This window comes from Talpa occidentalis, unplaced genomic scaffold (assembly GCF_014898055.3).
Source record: "Talpa occidentalis isolate TD23 unplaced genomic scaffold, MPIMG_talOcc4v2.1 talOcc4.8, whole genome shotgun sequence".
In the NCBI taxonomy this organism is placed as follows: Eukaryota; Metazoa; Chordata; class Mammalia; order Eulipotyphla; family Talpidae; genus Talpa; species Talpa occidentalis.
The window spans coordinates 42,863,427-42,882,725 of NW_023605194.1; the positions used below are offsets into that span (position 1 = coordinate 42,863,427).

At 52.6% G+C, this 19,299-nt stretch overlaps 1 protein-coding gene across 6 annotated transcripts in view; it reads right to left on the reverse strand.

Annotated features, from left to right (window-relative positions):
• Positions 1-19,299, reverse strand: part of CDH23 (cadherin related 23) — a 381,721-nt gene that overhangs the window by 61,592 nt on the left and 300,830 nt on the right. For all 6 annotated transcript variants that reach the window (XR_008550123.1, XM_054690753.1, XM_054690748.1 and 3 more), the window contains 7 exons: positions 14,873-15,008; positions 13,038-13,426; positions 12,066-12,167; positions 7,967-8,116; positions 6,869-6,997; positions 5,866-5,994; positions 4,933-5,160 (listed from right to left, as the gene is read on the reverse strand). Coding sequence is in view for 5 of the 6 variants with exons in the window: in XM_054690753.1 (XP_054546728.1) it covers positions 4,933-5,160; positions 5,866-5,994; positions 6,869-6,997; positions 7,967-8,116; positions 12,066-12,167; positions 13,038-13,426; positions 14,873-15,008 (1,263 nt within the window). In the remaining variant the exon portion in view is untranslated. The remainder of the gene's footprint in view (positions 1-4,932; positions 5,161-5,865; positions 5,995-6,868; positions 6,998-7,966; positions 8,117-12,065; positions 12,168-13,037; positions 13,427-14,872; positions 15,009-19,299) is intronic.

A 19,299-nucleotide genomic window follows, 5' to 3' on the forward strand; every position in this document is an offset into this window, starting at 1 on the left:
AGAGGATGGTGGGGCTGGGGGATGCACTGGTCCTGACACTCTCCACTCCAGCTTGGTCACAGTAGCCCTGTCTCATGGAAGGGGGTCTCCCTGGACAACAGCTGGAGCATACCAGAGTTGGCTGAATGTGCTGGGGGGCTGGGCTAAGATTTACACAGGGAACCATCTTAAAGGGAACCCAAAGGCCAGAAAGAGGAACTGGGGTTGCCTAGGTTGCTAGGATGCTGGGTGCAAAGATCTCAGAGAAGCAGTTACTCACAACCCAGCTGAGCAGCTGCCCTGCCCCCGAGAGAGCACAACTGTCTGGCCCCTTACTGGGCACTCTGAGTACCCTGCTTTGCATTGTTGCCTCTTTCCTGCATGAACCCTATGACTCCCTCACTATTCTGTGAGTTCAGGGGGCGGAGTCCAACAACAGCCAGCCCTTTGGGCCCAGCTGCAGAGCTGACAGCTGGTGCACTGCAACTAGGTGACGTCTGAATCAGGACGTGGGGTTCTGTTCTCTGGATCACTCACAACTGGGAGGGGACCCTCTGACTTTCCACCAGCTCTAGTTCCTAGCAGCTTCGTGTGGACCTGGTATGACCTCTTCACCAGCAATAATGCCCTGAGATCTTGCAGGCCAATGGACAGAGGCTTCATTCTGTTTGCAATTTTGATCTACTGGCATGACTTCCTGGGGTGTAGAATGAGAGAGAAGTAGTGACACCATGTAATGAGAAAGTGCTGACATGAGCTAGAAATGTCTGCCTTGGGGAAGGATATAGAAGTGACAGTATGACTGTCAAATTTTTTACTTTTCTTATATAATATTCTGCTTTCCAAAACACTTTCATATGTGATATTACATCTTTGAGTCTGCCTACACACCCCCCACCCCCCGCCAACCTGTCCAAGCTACGAAAAACCCTGGGAGGTATCATTGTCCCTATTTAATGCACAGGGAAAGTGAAGCTCCAAAGGGTTTGTTTTGCTGCAGCAAGTGAATGGAACTAAAGCCTGAGTCCTCTGCTTCCCAGGCCTATACTTCCTCTTGACTGAGTTGAATAAGCCAGGTGTTGGCTTGAACTTTACCTTGGACTTGCTGACAGTACATACCAGGGCCCTAAAAGATGGGTTAGTGGCCAAAGTCCACAGCTCCATTCCTTCATATCAACTTCTGCCACTCTCTTTTCTGCCTGTTGATCCTGAAGCCACAGGACTCTTGCTAGGAATGGTGGCCCTTGAAACCCCACTATGTGCAGTAAAAGAGAAGCTGAGTTAACCAGAGAGCCCCACAGCCTCTTGGAGGATTGAGCCTGTTGTTTGTGTACCATTTGAACAGCGGCAAGACAACCCTCAAGAAGCAGGGCAGAGCCTCCCTGGTGGCGCAAGGGGTTAAGCACTGCACTATGAAGCAATCCGCAGCCTCTGCAGCACAAGTTCGATCCCCATGAGTTTGATCCCCAGCCTGCCAGGGAGAAACCCACATGGCACCTCTCCGGTCTCGCCCGCTGCTCCCCTCAGCAGTGTGTTTCAGTTAGTTTGCCTGTTCTGTTCCCCACTCTGTCTCTGGTGAATCCTCTCCCTTGCATCTCTGGCCTAACCCCAGCACTTGTATGCATAAATAAATAAATCTTTAAAAAAAAAAAAAAAAGCAGGGCAAAGGGGAGTGTCTGAATTTAATCACGCTGAGCCAGAGAAAGCTGGCCGACGTGGTGTATGGCACAGGGAAGGGGCCAGGCTGGGTTTCCTGAGTTCAAACCAGGGGAAGTAGGTTTCAAAACCAGCAGCAGGGTCCAAGTTTAATAAACAGAAGGGCCCTCAGCCCTAAAGGTATGAGGTGAGCTGCCAAGAGCAGTTCCTCAGTTCACAGACTTTATGGGGCTACTGCCAAGGCCCCTATGGCAGAAATGTGTAGAGGGAGATTCTGTCATTCTGCTGGGACAAGAGACTTCTTGATGTTTCCACCAGCCTGAAAAGCCAGGATTGGTGATCTGGGATTAAATAACCTGTTGGCTGTGACTGGCATGGTTGGGCTCTCCTTCCCTCAGGCCCTGCTGGTGTCTCTGCAGCCTGGGCTCAGCTCCTGACCTCTCTGCTGCCTTCCGTCCTTCCTCCCTGGCCCAGCCCTTCCTCTTGCTGAGGCGGACCTGAGGGCCGCAGCTCAGACCCCTCCCCCTACTCTGACATCCCTGCTTATAGCCAGAAACTAGCAGAGGGCTGAGGCTGCACAATGACCCTCGCTGGCCGGTGGCACACCATTGTGTGACAGGCAGGGCTGGCCCGGATGCCCCTGTGGCATGGCTGTTCTGAGCCCTGGGTGATATGAGGCTAAGAGCTGGGTGGGGATGGTGCAGGCTGCTTGCAGGAATGTCCAGCTCTCAGGAAACACATGGGGGGTGTGGTAGGGGGATGGGTAGGCCCAGGGAGGAAAAGAGAGATGGGACAGCTCAGATATTGGCTCTGGGAGGCTCTTAGTAGCGAAATCACAGGCTGCCTGCTTAGACAGCCCCATCCTTTAATATTTGGTTACAAATGATACCATGTCCAGAAAACTTTTCTCCTGCCTCTGAGCTCCTTTTGGTATTCATATCATAGAGTATGAAACATGCCCATTTTCCCCACTAAACCACAGGTTCCTTGAGGGCGGAACAGCACCCAACTCATCTGCACTTCCCAGCCTTTAGCACAGGGCTGGTACATACCTGGTGTTGAATGAATAAATGAATGAACTTGCCCTTGCCCTGCAGGAAGGTTGGTCCTGTGCCAGTGAGGGCTGGGCTGAACCTGGTGGATAATTTCAGGTGAGAACAGAGGACAATGTGTGGGTCTGCTGGGGAGAGAGATATGTGCAGGGTGGCACCCACTTCCTCACCCCCATTAGACCATGGTGACCTTCCCGGGAACCTCAGCATGGCTGGTCTGATGCTGGGCTCTGGCAGGTCCTGGAGTTGCTGGGACGATCCTCCTTCCTTCTAAACCCAGTGAAATCTGCCCAGTAGCAGAAAAGGGACCTCTGGCCCCTCTGGCTTGTCTTCAGTTCTGTGCTTGAGGGCACTCATGACCTTGGAGGATTCACTGCCCAAAGGTGAGGATCTTGTCAGTGGATGCAAGTCTTCAAGGGCCTGGTGCTTTTTGAAGGCAAATGCCAGTCATGGTCAGGCACTGGCTACAGGACTTGAGCCTACCAGCTCTGCTCATCCCCACCCTGGCTCAGCTGGGCCAGGGAGAACGGAGAGGGGGGTATTTGAGAGGCTAGTGGAACCAACTTTTAGGGTGTGTCTGAAAGTATAATGGGGATGATAACAAGCCTGCTCTCCTCTGAACTCTCCCTGCTCTCCCAGAACTCACCCCCATTACTTGTTCTTAAGCCTTTGTTCAGGCTGATCTATAATTCTCTCCAGAATTTTGTTATTGAGAAACATGCATTCCATATAGTTCCATAGTTAAGTACTGGGACTTGAGTCAAACATCTCTAAATGCTATCGGAGGAATGACCTGCCAGATGATCTGCCTGAAGTTACGTTCAGTTGGAGAGGGGTTATGTTAAAACTTGGTCCCTCCATAACACTATAGCAAGTAGTGTCCCTACCTGCCCCCTCTGCTATGTGTCCTGTAAATGTATTTATTGGCCAAATAGGTGTAAGTAGCTGAGTGGATTAGTGGTGATGTAGGGCAGCCAGGGGCCTGAGATGCTTGGGGTACCTAGAGCTCCTCTCCTGAGTAGACAGATTACAGAATGGCCCCAATCATTTATGCCTCCTACATCCACACTTTGCAACATGGTCTTACAGCTCACTCTTCAAAAGACAGAATTCATTGCCCCATATCTTGCACCTGGGCCAGCCTTGTGACTGGCTTTGGCCAAAAGAATGTTGCAGATGTGATCTTCTCACACTTCTAAGCCATGCCTCTAAGGATTGTCCATACTGCTGCTTTCTCTGCTGGGCCTGGGATAGCTTTCTGGTAGAGGACAGATAGGTGGCTTCATTGCCCCCATCACCCCAATTGATAGGCAACTGACCCCCAGAAGAGCAGCCACCCACTGACACCCAGATTCCCACACACCTGTGGAAGCACCTGCCCAGCTAAGCCAGGTCTAGATCGCCAGCCTATAGAGTTGGGGCTAAATCAGTGGTTGCTGTTCTACGCATATCTGTCTGGATTGGTTGCAATGCTGTTCTACGCATATCTGTCTGGATTGGTTGCAATGCAGCATTATTGCGGCAATAGATAGCTGGTTTACCAAGCACTTTCACAGACATTACTAATTTGATTCTCCAAAACCACCAGCGAAGGAGATGTTATCACCTTTTGTAGATAGCAAAACTGATACTCTGAGAGGTCCTGACTTGCTCACGACCACGCAGTCACCTCACATGTGAGTGCTCCTCACTCCACACGTCCACTCTTAGTGTGCAAACGACTGCAGCCCAGCCCACTACCCCAGACTGTCCCACCATCCAGCCCCACAGGGCTCTGCCTCCATTTCCAACCTTGCACATTGCCCCAAGCAGTGGCCCAGTCCATTCACATCAGACTGACTATGGACACCAGTAATTGCATTCAACTCAGAGGTGTGGTGACAGGGCGTCACACCACCACATGGGGCAGTGTGGCCCACAGGTGCACCACTCAGCAAGCAGAGTAGAGGCTGGCCAGGCCCCAGCATACTGGTTCCCCCTGAATGCTCCGTTAGAGCTGCTCTATGGGAGCAGAGAAAATGCAATAGAGGCCCTGGGTGGCGGCAGACAGGGGTGAACCAGTAACCCAGGCTTTGCATACACAAGCCCTCCAGAAACACTTGCAGGCCCTCCAGAAACACTTCCAGGCTAAGAGATTAATGGCACGATAAAGGAGCTGTCAAGGATTCACCCACGACAGCGGCATTCCATTCCCACCTGTTGGTTCTCCTCACACCAACCCTTTCCACAGCATCCTGTTACTCACCGACAGGGTGGGGGTGCCCTCATCCTCCACGGTGACCACCAGGTGGTAGAAGCTCTGGCGCTCACGGTCGGGCGGGGCTGGTCGTGTGGCAATCTCACCGCTGATGCGGTCCACGCGGAAGGTCAAGTCCTCGTTCCCCTCAGTGATGTAGTAGGACAGGACGCTGTTGATCCCCATGTCACGGTCGGTGGCTCTCACCTGGACCACAGCGGTACCTCCGCCCACGTTCTGTGGGGAAAGCAGAGAATGACTCCTCTGTGGCAAAGGCTAGCACCCGTTTCTGGGAGCCCAAGGGCTTCACCTGCACCTTCAGAAAACTCTGCTCTGTTTACCCTGGAACAATGAGGAAGATGACAAGGACGATGGTGGCAAACTTTCTGTGGGCACCTACTATGGAGGGGGCTAACTCAGATCGTTTCTATAAGCCTGAGTTAGGTGTGGGAGCTGCCCTGTTTACTGATGAGAAAATTGAGGTACAGGGAAGAATGTGTGCAAGTCACACAACCAGCAGCAGACACAGGGTGGGCACTGAGGGAGGCTGGTCTGAGCTGGTCTCTCACCCTCGTGCCATCCTGCTTTCAGGAACGTCCAACCTGGCATGATTCGCAGCTGTGCCAGGGCAAAAATTCTCTTAGCAGCTCAATCTTAGGACTGAATAGTAAATGTGTTTCTTAAAAAGCAGCTTTCCCAGGGCCAATCTCCATTTCCTGTTGGTGTGAAAGGACGCTTTCTTCCTGCCCTCTACTCTCCTCTTTACCTCTAGCACAAAAATTGCTGCATTCTAGAACCTGGTCTAGGTGATGGGATATAACGAAGAATGAGTAAGCTGCTGTCTCCACCTTCACCACCTGAGAGACTAGTGGGCCAGGGCAGCATTTGAGCAGCCATCTGTATGACGTCCGCCCAGCTACATGAGTGCAGGGCCGCCCTCACCTCGTTCACGCTGACATTGTAGCCAAAGGGGCTCTCGATCACCGGAGGGTTGTCGTTGACATCCAGGATGGTCACCTGCAATATGTGGTCCTTCTTTTGCGGAGGGGTGCCATGGTCGGAAGCCACAACCTATGAGGAGGGGATGGCTGGAGTCAGGGCTAAAGGATGGGGGAAGAAGGGTCAGGAAGCTTCCCAGGAGGGCCGTCTGCTCATGGAGAGGACTTGGGAAGGCAGATGTGTGGGTCCAGTCCTGTCCCTGGTCGGGGGGCATCAGCCCTGGACACTCTCCAAATCTTCGCCCTTTACCCCAGGCTGCAAACAATCCTTGACCTGTTCTCATCTGACTTAGGGCTCTCATTTGGAATCTGACTCCTGTGTGTCCCATCTTCACCTCCTTCTATACCCCTGTGCCAGCCCCTAACTCTGTGGCCAGGCCCAGGGTCCATGGACTCTGGCAAATAGATGAGGATCCTTAAATAATCTTTTCAGATACGAGTTGGAGCCCTAAGTATAGCCTGAACCTATCCCTGGGAGCTCTGACACTTCCGTGATACCTACAGGGAGCAGGTGCTCTAGGAGCTAAGGTCCCTGTCCCCCCTAGAAGTGTGCTAGTCACAGCTGTCTGGCAGAAATGGTGGCCTTCATGATGCCTCACATCTGCAGTGCTCCTCTCTCAGAGGAGGCAGGTAAGATGTTTTCTGTTTATTGCACAAAAGAGGAAACTGACACCCAGATAGAACAGACAACTTGCCCAAGGTCATACTTCATTTGTGGAAGGTTTGGGGCTCTATTGGATGGACTTTCTCTTCTGACTCTCACAGCAGGGATGAGCACCAGAGACCCATCCCAGGATGCCCTCTCTGGGGTTGGCCTCACTCATGACCTTGGCTCAGAGGTGCATCAAGCACTTAGTGAAGCAGGGAAACTGATGGTCAAGGCATGTTGACGAGCTGAGCTCTCTCCCGATGGTCAGCAGTGAACCTGGCAGGGGTGAGTTCCCCACCTTGAGGATGTAGTGGTCCAGTTCTTCTCTGTCCAGGGGCCTGGCCACAAACACTTCACCAATGGAATCGTTGGTGGTGACGATCTCAAAGGCCTCAGCGATGTTGCCAGAGGCCAGGGAGAAGACCACCTGTCAAAGAGGAGACGGGATGAGGGCCGAGGACACGGCCAGGTCAGGCCAAGGGAACCCCTGCCCTCCTGGGCTCTCTGCTCAGCAAGGGTGTTTGAGAATATTTTATGTAGAGTGGTTACAGCGCTCAAAAAGCAGGTCAGGGTCTGTGTGGCAGGTTCCTGGCTGGGGGACATCAGTATACTGGCCCAACGGGCCACAAGGGTGGGTGTTTTTCCCAGCGAGGGTAGGGGAGCACTGAGGCTTGTGGGGCACCTGCTGGGGGCAGTTATGTTGTGTTATAAGGACTACAGGAATTCTCTCAGGCTCCTCCAACAACCCTATCAAAGGGAGCTTTTCTCTCAGTTCAGACAGGAGGCTCAGAAATCTGAACCAGTTGGCCAAGGCCACATAGCGTGTACGTGCCCAAGAGAAAGAAGATTTGAACCCACATGCTTATGAGCCCAAAGTCAGCATCTCTGGACTCCCTGGAGGTATGTAAGTCATTTCTAAAAATGGCAAACACTTCCTCAGATAAACCACCAATTCACAGAACAGAGCAAAGCAGCGAGAAGACTGACCTGCTGTCACCCACTCCTTGCCTCTGGGGGTATTCAAACCTCACCCCCTTCTCTGAGGATGGAGAAAGGAGTGTGTCCTCTCTGGGAACTGGGCCATGCAGGGAGGGCTGGCCTCAGCCTTGCACACAGGTGCGAGCTGCTATGTGGTTTGTGGATAAAGTGATGAAGGAATCACTGGGAAAGCTGAACCGCCTCTGCTTCCAGCCTGCTGGGATGGGAGCTGAGCTGTGGCCAGCCTGTGCACAGCTGCCTCTTCCCTGACCACAGACTAGAGTGAGGGTAGAGCCTGGATGACACCCTATTTCCTGTTTGGTGAATGGGGGATGCCTTAGATGCTGCCCTCCAGCTGAGGGGCTCTGGGAACCCCCCATTGCCAGGAAAGATCCAGACCACTTCACTTGATGCCCACCTGCCCATTGCTGCCAGCGTCTGGGTCCCGGGCCTTGACAGTAGCCACACGCTGGCCCACAGGGCAGTCCTCAGGCACGCTGACCGCCGAGTCGGAGGTGAAGTCAAACCGGGGACTGTTGTCATTCTCGTCCAGCACAGTGATGTAGACCTGGGGTGGTGAATGTGAGCAGAGACCTAGCTCCTCCTTCCCACCCCCGGGCACAAATACTCAGTCCCACTGTGGGTCTGTTGGGACCAGGTGAGGCCATTGACAAGCTTCCAGAGCTGGCCCAGGCCAATTGTGAATGCAAGGTGTGTGCTGCCCAAATGCTGGTGGCTGGGAGAGCAAGGGAAGGGGCCTGGGGGTAGACTCAGGTGGAGTTGACTTGGAGAACTGGAAGGTGTGGGCCCTAGCTAGAGGGGATGAGGCTACCCAGTTGCAAAGCCATGCAGGACTGCCAGCTTGGCCTTGGCATAGCTTCCTGTCTTTCAAGAGCAATGAGAAAGCCAAATTTTTATGTGGAATTAGGTGGTAATTAATAAAATTGAAGAAAAATTATGTGCAGGCCAGCTAAAACACCTTTGGCAGCCAGGTATTGCCTGACGGCCTCTTTGTTTGAACCTCGGATTAGAGAGAAGGAAACAGGGCTCAGGAGCAAGAGCGGGGCTGTGGGACAGCTTGGTGGTCCCAGTGCGAGAGGACAGATGGGGAAGGAGGGGAATTTCCAACTATCAGATAAAAAGCCAGGAATGTGCAAATTGCTTCCTAAGAGCACATTGTTCCATGGCTATAGCTCAGGCCTCTCCTGTGAGGTCTGGAGAGTGAGCCAGGAGAGAAGGCTCCGCTGTGAGTACAGCTCCCAGTCCACAGATAGCCATGAGTGAACGTGGGCCACTGAGGTCAGAACCACAGGGCCCACCCACGTTCTCTGACAAGGGGACTGAGGTGGGGCGGGCGGAGGCTCAGGTTTCAGGAATCCCAGGCCAGGCCTTTTCCAACCACCCTGGCCCAGCTCACACCCCATTCTTCCTCTCCTGGACTTGGGTTCAGTGGCTTTCAGGCCTGCCTGTTCCCAGTGTACACAGGACCCATGGGGAGCCTGTGGACCCTCCCCACATTACCAAGGAAATTCCAGACCATCCTCCCTCCTGATTCGGTTTACTTCTTCTCAGTCCTAATCATGCACCCCTATGTGGAAGCAGTTGCCTGAACCACAGACAGTGAGCCCAGGCCTCACAGCAGGACCCCGCCCCACCATTCACTAGTTGTGTGATTTTGGAAAAAGTTATTCAACCTCTCTGACTTTCCACTCTCTCAGCTGAAAGTAGGGACACCCACAGCATTGGAATGCTGGAAGAAATGAGCAGACATAGTCAAGGAGTCGGGTGTGGTGGTCCCCTCTTGCTTCTGGGCTGGCAGAGGCAAGACCTCACTCACCAGGACTCTGCCCACCATCATGAATTTTGGTCACAGAATTCCATGGAGTGACAGAGCTCCCACCTGCTCACTTGTGAAATGGGTATCGTGAAAATGAGGCCACTGTGAACTGGTCCCTCCCAAACTCTCACGAATGTCAAGGCCTTATTTGGGATCCCTTTGCTTTCCTTGCCACAAGGCTTTTACACATGCTGATCCCTCTGCCTGAAATGCTCTTCCTTCCTAGCTGTGTAAATCCTAAGCTCTCTGCAATCTCAGTTTGGGTCACTTCCTCAGGGCAGTCCTTGATTTCACTGACATCTTATAGAGTCTTTCTCATGCCATACATTTCTTGGTATGATAATTTGATCAAGGTCCTTCCTACCCTATATCTTATACTTCTAAAGGTGGAAGCTGCATCTGATTTCGGCTTCCTGTTTTTCCCTGAGCCCAATCCAGAGCCTGGCACACATCATCATCTAATGATGATTATGATAAAGACGATGGTGATGTGACGGTGATATAGGTAGTTCCAGTGGTGGGGAGTGAAACTTAGTGGGTGAGGAGGGAAGGCAGGTGACAAGATCTATGGGAGTCAGATATGGGTCTGTGTCCCACCCAAGGTCTCATGGTTCAAATCCTATCCTCATCCTCCCAAGCCCAGAGGGTGTTACGCAAGATCTACAGCAGACCTAGTACCCCACACCTGCCCAGGCTGCTCCTTCCTGTCTGCCTCCTTACCACTCCTAGGGCCTTCAGAGGGCGGGGGAGGAGTCAGGTGTAGGTGAGCTGTGGTTTAGTGGTTCCGGCCTTGAAGAGGAAATACTGCCACCTTTATAAGGCTGCTCACCCTGCCTCCACCCTAGGGCCTCCAACAGCATTTGGAGGCTCACAAGGTTAGTATATATCAGGGGCAGTGGCCTCTGGGAGTCTGAGAGGAAGATAAGCAGCATAAAGAGGGGAAGGTCCTGCTTCCGGGAAGCAGGTGAAACAACTGTGGAAATACAGGGGCCTATGCAAGAGTGTGTGACCTTACCAGAGCACTCAGAGGAAGTGAGCTGCCTGGGCCACAGAGAGGCCTCAGTAGCCTCAGGAGCATCCTGCCATCTCTGCTGCTTCTCAGCTCTACTAGGCCTCAATTCAAAGACAACTGGGCCCATTTTATTGTTGAGGCTTAGGAAGAGGGCCCTGTTCTAAAGCTGGGAAGGCCAAGTGCCTCATCTGGGAGCTGCAGGACAAGTCCACTGTCTGCCACTCAAGGGCTGTGCTTACTGGGACCTCTAGGGGGTCAAGGGGAGATATGGGCTCACTGCTGCTTATAGCCTCACCCACCCCCAGGCTACAACCCTGGATGGAGGTGGTTTGTGGGTGGCCAAACCACCACCAGGGAGCCTTGAGAAGAGGACCCCAAGCAGCTGCATTTGGCTCAGCCTGGATGCTGGGGTCACTTTTGGCCCTTTAGACTAATGTAAAAGGGACTCAGTGGGGAGAGATAATGTGGCTGCAACCAAGGCCAATGAGCTGGACGCCCATGTGGTGTACAGATGGCCTTGGACCTGACTAGCCAGCACCCAAGCCAAGCTGATTGCTAAATGTCCTGATTGTCACTGCAAGATGCCACCGCAGGGGACATCTCCTCCTACCCTGGGCCTACTCTATTTCAAACCCAAGTCTGGTGTCCCTGGTCTGCCTCTCCCATCTCCCCTAACTTTCTCTGACCCCAGTGGTCACTCCCCTGGAAATGCTTCCTATACATGCTCCCCTGTCCCTCCCTGAAGTTTTTGAGGGCAGTGACTCACACCACGCCCACGGCTGCCCTCGCCAGCATCCCCCAGGTCTTGGCTCCGTGTGTCCCACTTCACACGCACTGGACTGTTAAACACTCTTCATACCAGGCACCAAGAAATGGAGGAGCCTCTCTACAGAAGCCACTTCCATCACATCTTTCCCTAAGGCCTGGGTTCTATCTTCAGCACATCCTCTGAGGAAGGCAGGGCAGTTGCACGAGCCTCACTTCAGACCCGAGAAAGGGAAGCACAAAGAGGCTGAGCAACTTGCCTGTGTCACATAGCTGTGATGAGGCCTCAGTGTTCTTTCCATTCTGCATCTTACCTTGTTAGTGCACCCTTCACCCCAGCACCCCATGGAGCTTGGCAGGGCATGGAGAATGCATCCAGGAGGGGCCTGGACTCAGGTGTGAGAGTAGACGGACTGGGGAGTTTATGAAGGGTCTGAATAGGGACTTGCCATAGGCCCATCCATGACCCTTTCTCCAGGGGAGGCAGCAGCTCTGGTACCCTGCCAGGCCAGAGCCATACCCTCATGGCCAGTGGCACAGGGGAAAGCCCCAGTTCATAGGATACTTACCTTCTATAGGCAGAGCCGCAGGAAGCCGCCAGGGGAGAGAAAAGGCAAAGATGCAGTTGGTTAGCAATCTGTAGTTTTTCTAGGTCCTGTTCCAAGCAGTGGTCTTTTGAGGATGCAGCCCCACGACCCGCCATGCCCAACCTGTCTGAGGTTGCATCTTTGGCCCAGAATGCCCTGAAGATATGGCATAGCTGGCTGCAATGCCATCCCTGGACCATAGAAACCACTACCCATTTCCTGCTTTGTATGTTGGCAGCTAAAGATGTGGGTTCTAGGGTGCCTTGGGGTGGTTACAGGGCACAAATGTGGGGTTCTCACCCAGGGATGCACTCACCACAGTTGAATCCACCTTGGGGCCGCCGTCATCTGCCACTACTGTCAAGGTATAGAAGTCACCCTTCTCCCGGTCCACCAGGCCGTTGACTGTGATCACACCCTGCAGGCAGGGGCCAGCTGAGTAAGTGACAATATCACACCCTCCAGGTGGCTGTTCTGCCTCCAAGCAGTCTCATACTCCAGCCAAACCAGATTTCTCGCTAACCCTGAACATTCTACCACATATTCCCACCTCCATGTTTAAGTCCTTTCCATCACTAAGCAGAGCCCATGTGCCTAACAGAACTTCTTCTTGAACGCTATTGGTTGAGATTTGCTTTCCTCTCAAATCTCATTCAGATGCTACTACCTCTTCCGTGTAGACTTTCTGCTTCCCAAGTCAGATGGCTCTTTTATTTGGACCTGAGATGAGCTCCCTTCTATCTCCATTATAGTTCCTGCTTGTGGTGATGACACACATCCTTGATTATTCCCACTTCTACTCCTAGCTCAAGAGCTCTTTGAGGGTTGGGGAAAGTCTTGTTGATCCCTCAGGACAAGGTTGGGCACACTGTAGTGACAACTGCCTATTTTCAAAGAGGGGTTTCTAATAAGAGACACACTAAAGCAAAGATAAAAGAGCCAGGCAGGTTGTAAAAGACTACTGCACCAGATACCTAGCTGAGCCAAGCTATTACAATGAAGCACAGCATTTATGTCTGAGCTTCCTAAGAGCAAAAGTAAAGAGGGAAACATGATGACTTGCATGGTTTTTGTTATTTAACACCAACAAGACATCAGGTTGCCTACATATAAACCTTATCTTACCCTTAAATATTAGAAGGGATGTATTATCTCAAAACCACTTTATGACAAAGGAAGATTGTGTTGCACATAGAAGCAGTTCCATAAATGTTGGCTAACACTAAAGGGCTGAAGCTCCCTACCCTCAGGAGAAGGTTTTACTGTGCCTGCCCTCCGCCTCCCTTACCGTGATGGCATCTATTTTGAAGATGGCTTTGGCCTGGGCACTGGTATAGGCGTCGAAGTGGTAGGTAATCTGGTTGAGGTTGTCGATGGAGTAGGCCTGGACCCGCATAATCTTGGTGCCCAGTGCCAGGTTCTCCAAGATGGCAGCTTCATAGGAGGCATTGGAGAACTGCACAGCCTCATCCAGCTCATTGAGCAGCGTGATGTAGACGCTGCAGAAGCCCTGGTTGAAGGGGGGTGCCTGGTCAGTTGCAGACACGTTCATCAGGTAGCTGGTTTTGGTCTCGTAGTCCAGGTAATCCACAGTGATGATAAGGCCTGTGCTCTCGTCAATCTCAAACTTCCCCTCACCACCTGACAGGATGCGATAGTTCACCAGGCCACCATCCCCTGCAGCAGAACATAGTAGGCTGTATAGTCCCGGATGGGATTGGGGCTGCCCCGTGGCTTAGCAGACTGCCCGTAGCACACCCGCTGCTGTCCCTGAGAGACAGACATAGGGGCCTTGGTTGGCCTACCCAGGGTGCACTGTTCCCCCCATCTCTTTGTGTTGGATTATCTCCAGCCCAAGAGAGGCAGCAGAGTATGGGGGTAAGGTCTATATGGATGGCAATGCCCAGCACACACTGTTGACCCCCTTGAGCGTGGTCTTGGCATGAGAGATATGCCAGAGGGGGTTGGTTCTGCTGCTGGAGACTCAAGCACCTCCCTTGGGTATTTGGGCAAATAAGAGGAGGGGCAGTTAGTGTTCTCTTTGGGGCGGGGGGTTTGATCTAGAGTTTTGACCGAGGCAGCCAAGCCTTCATTTGGTCCCTCCAGTTGAAGGGTTCTAGAGCCAAGGACAGACCTTCCCCTTTCACCCCAAGCCTTGGAATATACCCTTCAGCCAGAAGTTGGGCTGAAGTTGGGCTGCTTCCTTAGTTGAAGTCCACAGACTTTGAGGGGAATGGTCACAAAATCACTTGGGAAATCCCAGATCAGACTTTCTTGAAATTATTTGCAAAACTCTGAATGGATGTGCTTTTTGCTGAGGAGGGATTCATAGTTTTCACTAGTTTCTGTAAGGGGTTCCTGACCCAGAAAAGGTCACAAACCACTGGGCCATGGCATCATATATGACCTAAACGGTAGAAACGTGCCTTAGGGGTAAAAATCCACCTTAGAATCCTTAGACCTGGGTATCCCTCAACCCAATCTATGCCTTAGTTAAGCTGGTGATGCTAAGAGGGCCTGGGTTGGGAGCCACAGGAGTTGGGAAAATAAGGAGCAGCAGGCGCCCAAAGAGAGCTCCTCTCTGGCTGTCCCCCTAGCCTGGGGCACAGACCCAGACAGCTAAGACACATGAGGAGACAACAGTGACATGGCTGTGTTCGTTTTAATTTTGTACTAACTGTGGCCACCTTTGGGGCTTGGGGCCCTTGGGGAGGAGGAGGGGAGACCATCATTCTGTAAAATAAAAAGGGCACTGCTCCTTGTGAAGCCCATGTATACCAGGCCCCAAACTGAGCCTGCAGGACATGGTGCCACAGCTAGCTGGCCAAGTAGGCCTCAGGCAACCTTCCCACAGTCCGTTACCTCTTCCAGCCCTGCCTGGCTGCTGCCAAAGGCTAGCCAGGAGATGCTGGCTCCTTGGATGACAAATCTGAGCAAATCCCCACCCAGAAGTTGAGACGACTCCCCCAAGCCTGGCATCTGGTGGGGATGCCACCAAGGCTGTCTCAGGAGCCCTTCCCTGGCCTGGGAACCACTCAGTTCAGGATCCTGAGGAAGACAACAGGTCTGGAAGGAAGGGGAGGGATGAGCTGGGGAATGGGACTCAGCTTCCTCCCGCCTCACCAGTGTCTCGGTCAGTGGCTCGGACAACGATGACTGAGGTGCCGACGCCAGCAGTCTCTCGAAGCCCCAGGCGGCTATACTGCTGCTGTGTGAACACAGGGGCCTCATCGTTGACATCTTCCACGTACACTATTACCTGTAGGAGCCGGGGCAGAAAGAAGATCATGGTGAGATGGAGACTGGAAAGCCCAGGGCTGAGCCCCGTTCTGGCCAACTGCGAGCAACCTCTGCAGAGCCTGGGGCTGTGTGATTGGCCACAGTGTGCCTCCACCTTGCATAGTACCTGGCATGTGGCAGGTGCTCAAAAATTATTTAAGGAATAAACCTATTCCCGGCTCTCCTTCTACCCTATTCATGGATCTTTCAGGCCATCCAGATCCTCCACTGTCAATGGGTAATATCTTCAGAACTCACAACCTGCGTCTCTCCTAGAGTTGTCATGAAGACAGAATGAGTCAGCGCCTTGCAAAAGTGCTTGATATGGTTCAAAATGACCCCATCCAAACATGAAAACATATTCAGCAGAACAGACATAAGATGTCAACTACTGGTGTTGCAGGGAAGTCGGTGCTCTGCTGCTTTCCATTCTCATGTACCTTTTCTGGGGGCTCTCACTGCAGGGGCCAGCACCCTCAGCTCTTTGTGGGGAACTAACCACACCCTGCATACTTCTGGAATATGCACATCCCGAAAGCCTGAACTGCCTGGGGATTGAGTCCCTGGGGCGGCCTGTGCCAGGGACAGCTGGGCGTGGAGTATGGGCACTCAGCTTCCTTGGCCCTGGCTGGGCAGTTGTGGTGACTCTCCAGGGTCCTCCATGGGGCTAAGTCCAAGTTCTCTGTGCACTCCTTTGCTGGCCACTTCCTTCTGCATCCCATATTCCTTCCAACTCTTCCCAGGAGTACTTCCTACTAATCACTTTCATACCAATCCTGCCCAGGGGTCAGCTTCTAGGAACCCTGCCCAAGAAATTTCTGATTTGTGGAATCATGCATGATTTTCATCATGGCTTACCTGTACATCCTAATTTCTTTTGTGTCTTGCATAATAAAAATACAGCAGTTTATGGAGAGAGAGGTTTGTGGTCCTTTCCATCCCCCATACTCCTCCACCCCCAGGAACATGGGAGGATCTGGCAGGAACAGGGCTGTGTCCAGAAGGACCAGCGGCTGGGAGGGGAAATGTGTGTGTTCACGGAGCCAGGAGTGGGTCCAGGGCTCTTTTCCCAGATGGGGAAACAGAGGCTCACAGTGGGGGGACTTGCCCAGGGCCTCACCATCACCAAAAGCACTGGAAAGATTGGGGCTCTCCTGGTTCCCAGACTGTCAATTCTGCTATTCTTCTCACCCATTCTGAGGATAAGGTGGACCCTAAATAAGGGGTCTTCCTTCCAGGCTAATAGCAGCAGGGCCTGCAGGGACTCAGCTATAGTAGAGAGGGGGGCAAATGGGATGGGGGCAATGATGGGTAACACAGATTTCACATCAATGATGGGGCCAGGCATGGGCATGGCAGCAGGAATGTTTGGTTTCTGACTGATCACTGACTCTGGGATGAGCTCTGGCATCTCCTCTGGGCTTAGCTGGGGATTAATTGGTCAGAAGTCAAGAGGTTCTATTGGCGTAAGCGGAAAGAGTGGGCTGACTAATGGAGAACTGGTGGGTGGGGTGACAGAAATGGGAAGGAGGGGTAGGTGGGGGTAAATCTCGCTCTACCTCCCTGCTCTTGGGGTTCCTGCAGCCCTGCCACATCATCAGTTTTCATGTCTAGACACCTGACCTCTCTATGCAAACTAAAGTGCCCGACCCTGAGCACAGATGTTCTCAAGTCAGAACCTTCTAAGTTTGGCTTCACCAAGAACTTGGCTGGGGAGATCCTGGATGGGGTGGGTGTAGGGGGAATTTGCATGGATGGACTTTAGGAACTGTCTTTCTGTAAACAGAAACTAAGCAATCTTTCAAAAACAGTGAGCCTTCCCAAGTCTGCTTGTTCAGATGGTCTTGACCCCAAGGGTCATGGGGGGAAGCAGGGTTAGTCTGAGGGCAGTTAAAAGAGGAGGGAGTTGGTCAGGAGTCTGGGTGTGGTGTGTTCTCCAGGAGGCTGGCTATATGCCACTAACTTGTTGTTTTCAGCCTTTTTTAGCAGCAGAGACAGGCGGCAAGATGGTGTGGTTTGCAAACCTGAGAGACACAGATGTACAGGAAACACTCGGGTTTGCCAAGTTCTTGCTGAGCAGGAGGGCTCAGCCACTGAGCTGATGGGCTCCCGGAGAGTTGCCCCACTATTTTCAGTACTGTGCCTGCCAATGGTGTCAGGGCAGAGGGGAGGTGTGTGTGTCTCCCTGTCTCCACAAGGACCCTTGCCTTCTCTGCCCCTCCCCTGGGCCCTCGCTGGTTTCTAAAGCAGACATTGGAGATGTGGGTAGTGCCTGCAAGCCATCTCTGCTGCTGCTGAGACAATGAAGCCAGGGCAAAGCTGGAGTCCCCACACTGTCCTCAGCAAGGTCCCCAGTTTTCCTGGGGTTCAGGGTTCTAGGACTATATAGTGCAAGAGCCATCAAGTCCCTGGCCCAGGGGTCAGCTCCCAAATTCCTACCTTAAAATGACTCTTTGGGAATAGGGCGGCAGAGTTCTCTGTGCTCTGGAGGAGCCAACAGAGGTGGCACAGTTTAGTGATTGGCTCAACTCTTAACCACCGTGTGACCCTAAATACATTGCTCAGTCCCTCTCTGCATCCATCTTCTCATCTATAAAGCAGGCAGAGTAACAGTGCCGATCTCATGGGGCAATGCTATCAGGAGCCAGTGAGCTCAAGTACGTGAAGTGTTTAGAAAGTGCTGGCACATGGTATGTTGGGGGAGTTTACTACTCCTCAGGGTTCACAGGGCGAGGAGCAAAAGTCAGAGGACTAGCTGAGCAGGTATGGCTCTGGCTGACTCACCCTGCACCCCTCAGTACAGCCCGGCTTTGATCTGTTTTACATGCTAACTGGGGTGCCGCACACCATTTTGTTTAAAAAGGTGTACAGCTAAAAAGAATTTCTAGTCCTCATGACAGGAGCAGGCCTGGGAGGGCACCACCTGTCCCAGGAGGGTGGGAATTGTGGTGCCACAGAGGATGTGGTTGGAAGCTTTAGTCCAGGGAGCCAACATAAGTCAGGCTGATGTCAGACACTTGATGGCCTGATGGGGGCCCACAAAGGGCAGGCTCTGTCGTGTGCGCCGAGCAGCAAGGGAGTGAGCGACTCATGGTCTGCAGGTGAGCATGGCTGTGTCCAACTGGCTCGGGCACCTTCAGGTAACTATTTGACTCTCAGTCAGCAGGACCTTGGGATCCTTCCAAGTAGCCCCAAGGCATAAAGGCCCAAGAGGTCTGACCCCCTCAGCCATCTCCACCTGGCAGGTTTCGCTATGGGCACCCAGTTTTCTCTCCCCATCTCCTTTGTGGGCTATCAGCAGATGGGCCAAGGCTGAGTTCCCTAAGTCACCCCAGCTGCATGATGGTGACCCCAGGCAGGTTTTTGTTCAGTTTCTAGCCCTGGGGAAATAGTGGGGTGGAGATGGGGCTGATAAGAGGAGCGGATTCTGCCCCATTCAGTTCTGGGTAAAGTCCCTGCTTGCTCCCCACCTCACTTTTCCCATTTCCCTCCCACTCTTCACCTCCGAGGTGTGACTCACTTTCCACCTGGTTTAGGAGAAGGGGCAGTGATTGCTGAGTGTGCAGTGAGGGTTGGGGAGGGGGTGACCTTTAGAGGTCTTCTCATTCATCTGCCACCCCCTGCTGCTGAGGAACGTGCACAAACCAGCCAGGCCAGTGGGAGTATTTGTGTGTTTCTGACCCTCTGGAAGGCTCAGGTTGGCTTGATTTCAGCTGCATGGGGTGAAGCTCGAGGTGAGGGAAGGTGGGTAGAAAAGAATACATTTGATAGGGGAGCTGGGAATGTTTCCGGGATCCTGTCAATTTAAAGAGCACTGAACTTACTCAGAAGAACTGGGCCCATGATCTGGTTCTAGCACTAGCTATTTCTCTGTACCTCAGTTTCCCCATTTGGGAAATGAAGTTGGCAACATCTCCAAGATCACATAAATGAGACTTCCTTCACTCACTCTAGAGAACAGTTGGCTATAGGGGGGTTAGTGTGGTAAGGGTACCTCTTTTATCCCCTTGGGAAGACGTCAGGAACAGTATTAACCAACCCCCACACCAGCCTCTACTTTTTGAGTAACTGAAACTCAGAGCAAAATTACACATCTAAAACCCCAGGCTGGACTGGGATTGTGGCAACACCACCCCCCTAACTCCCCAACTACCATATCCTGGTGTCATTCAGCACCTAAACCAGTGGTGGCCCTGCTCCTACCAGGCCCCAACTAGTGCCCATTTCTGGTCCAGTGATGTTCTTGGCCCAGTCCTGAGCTCAGCACAAAA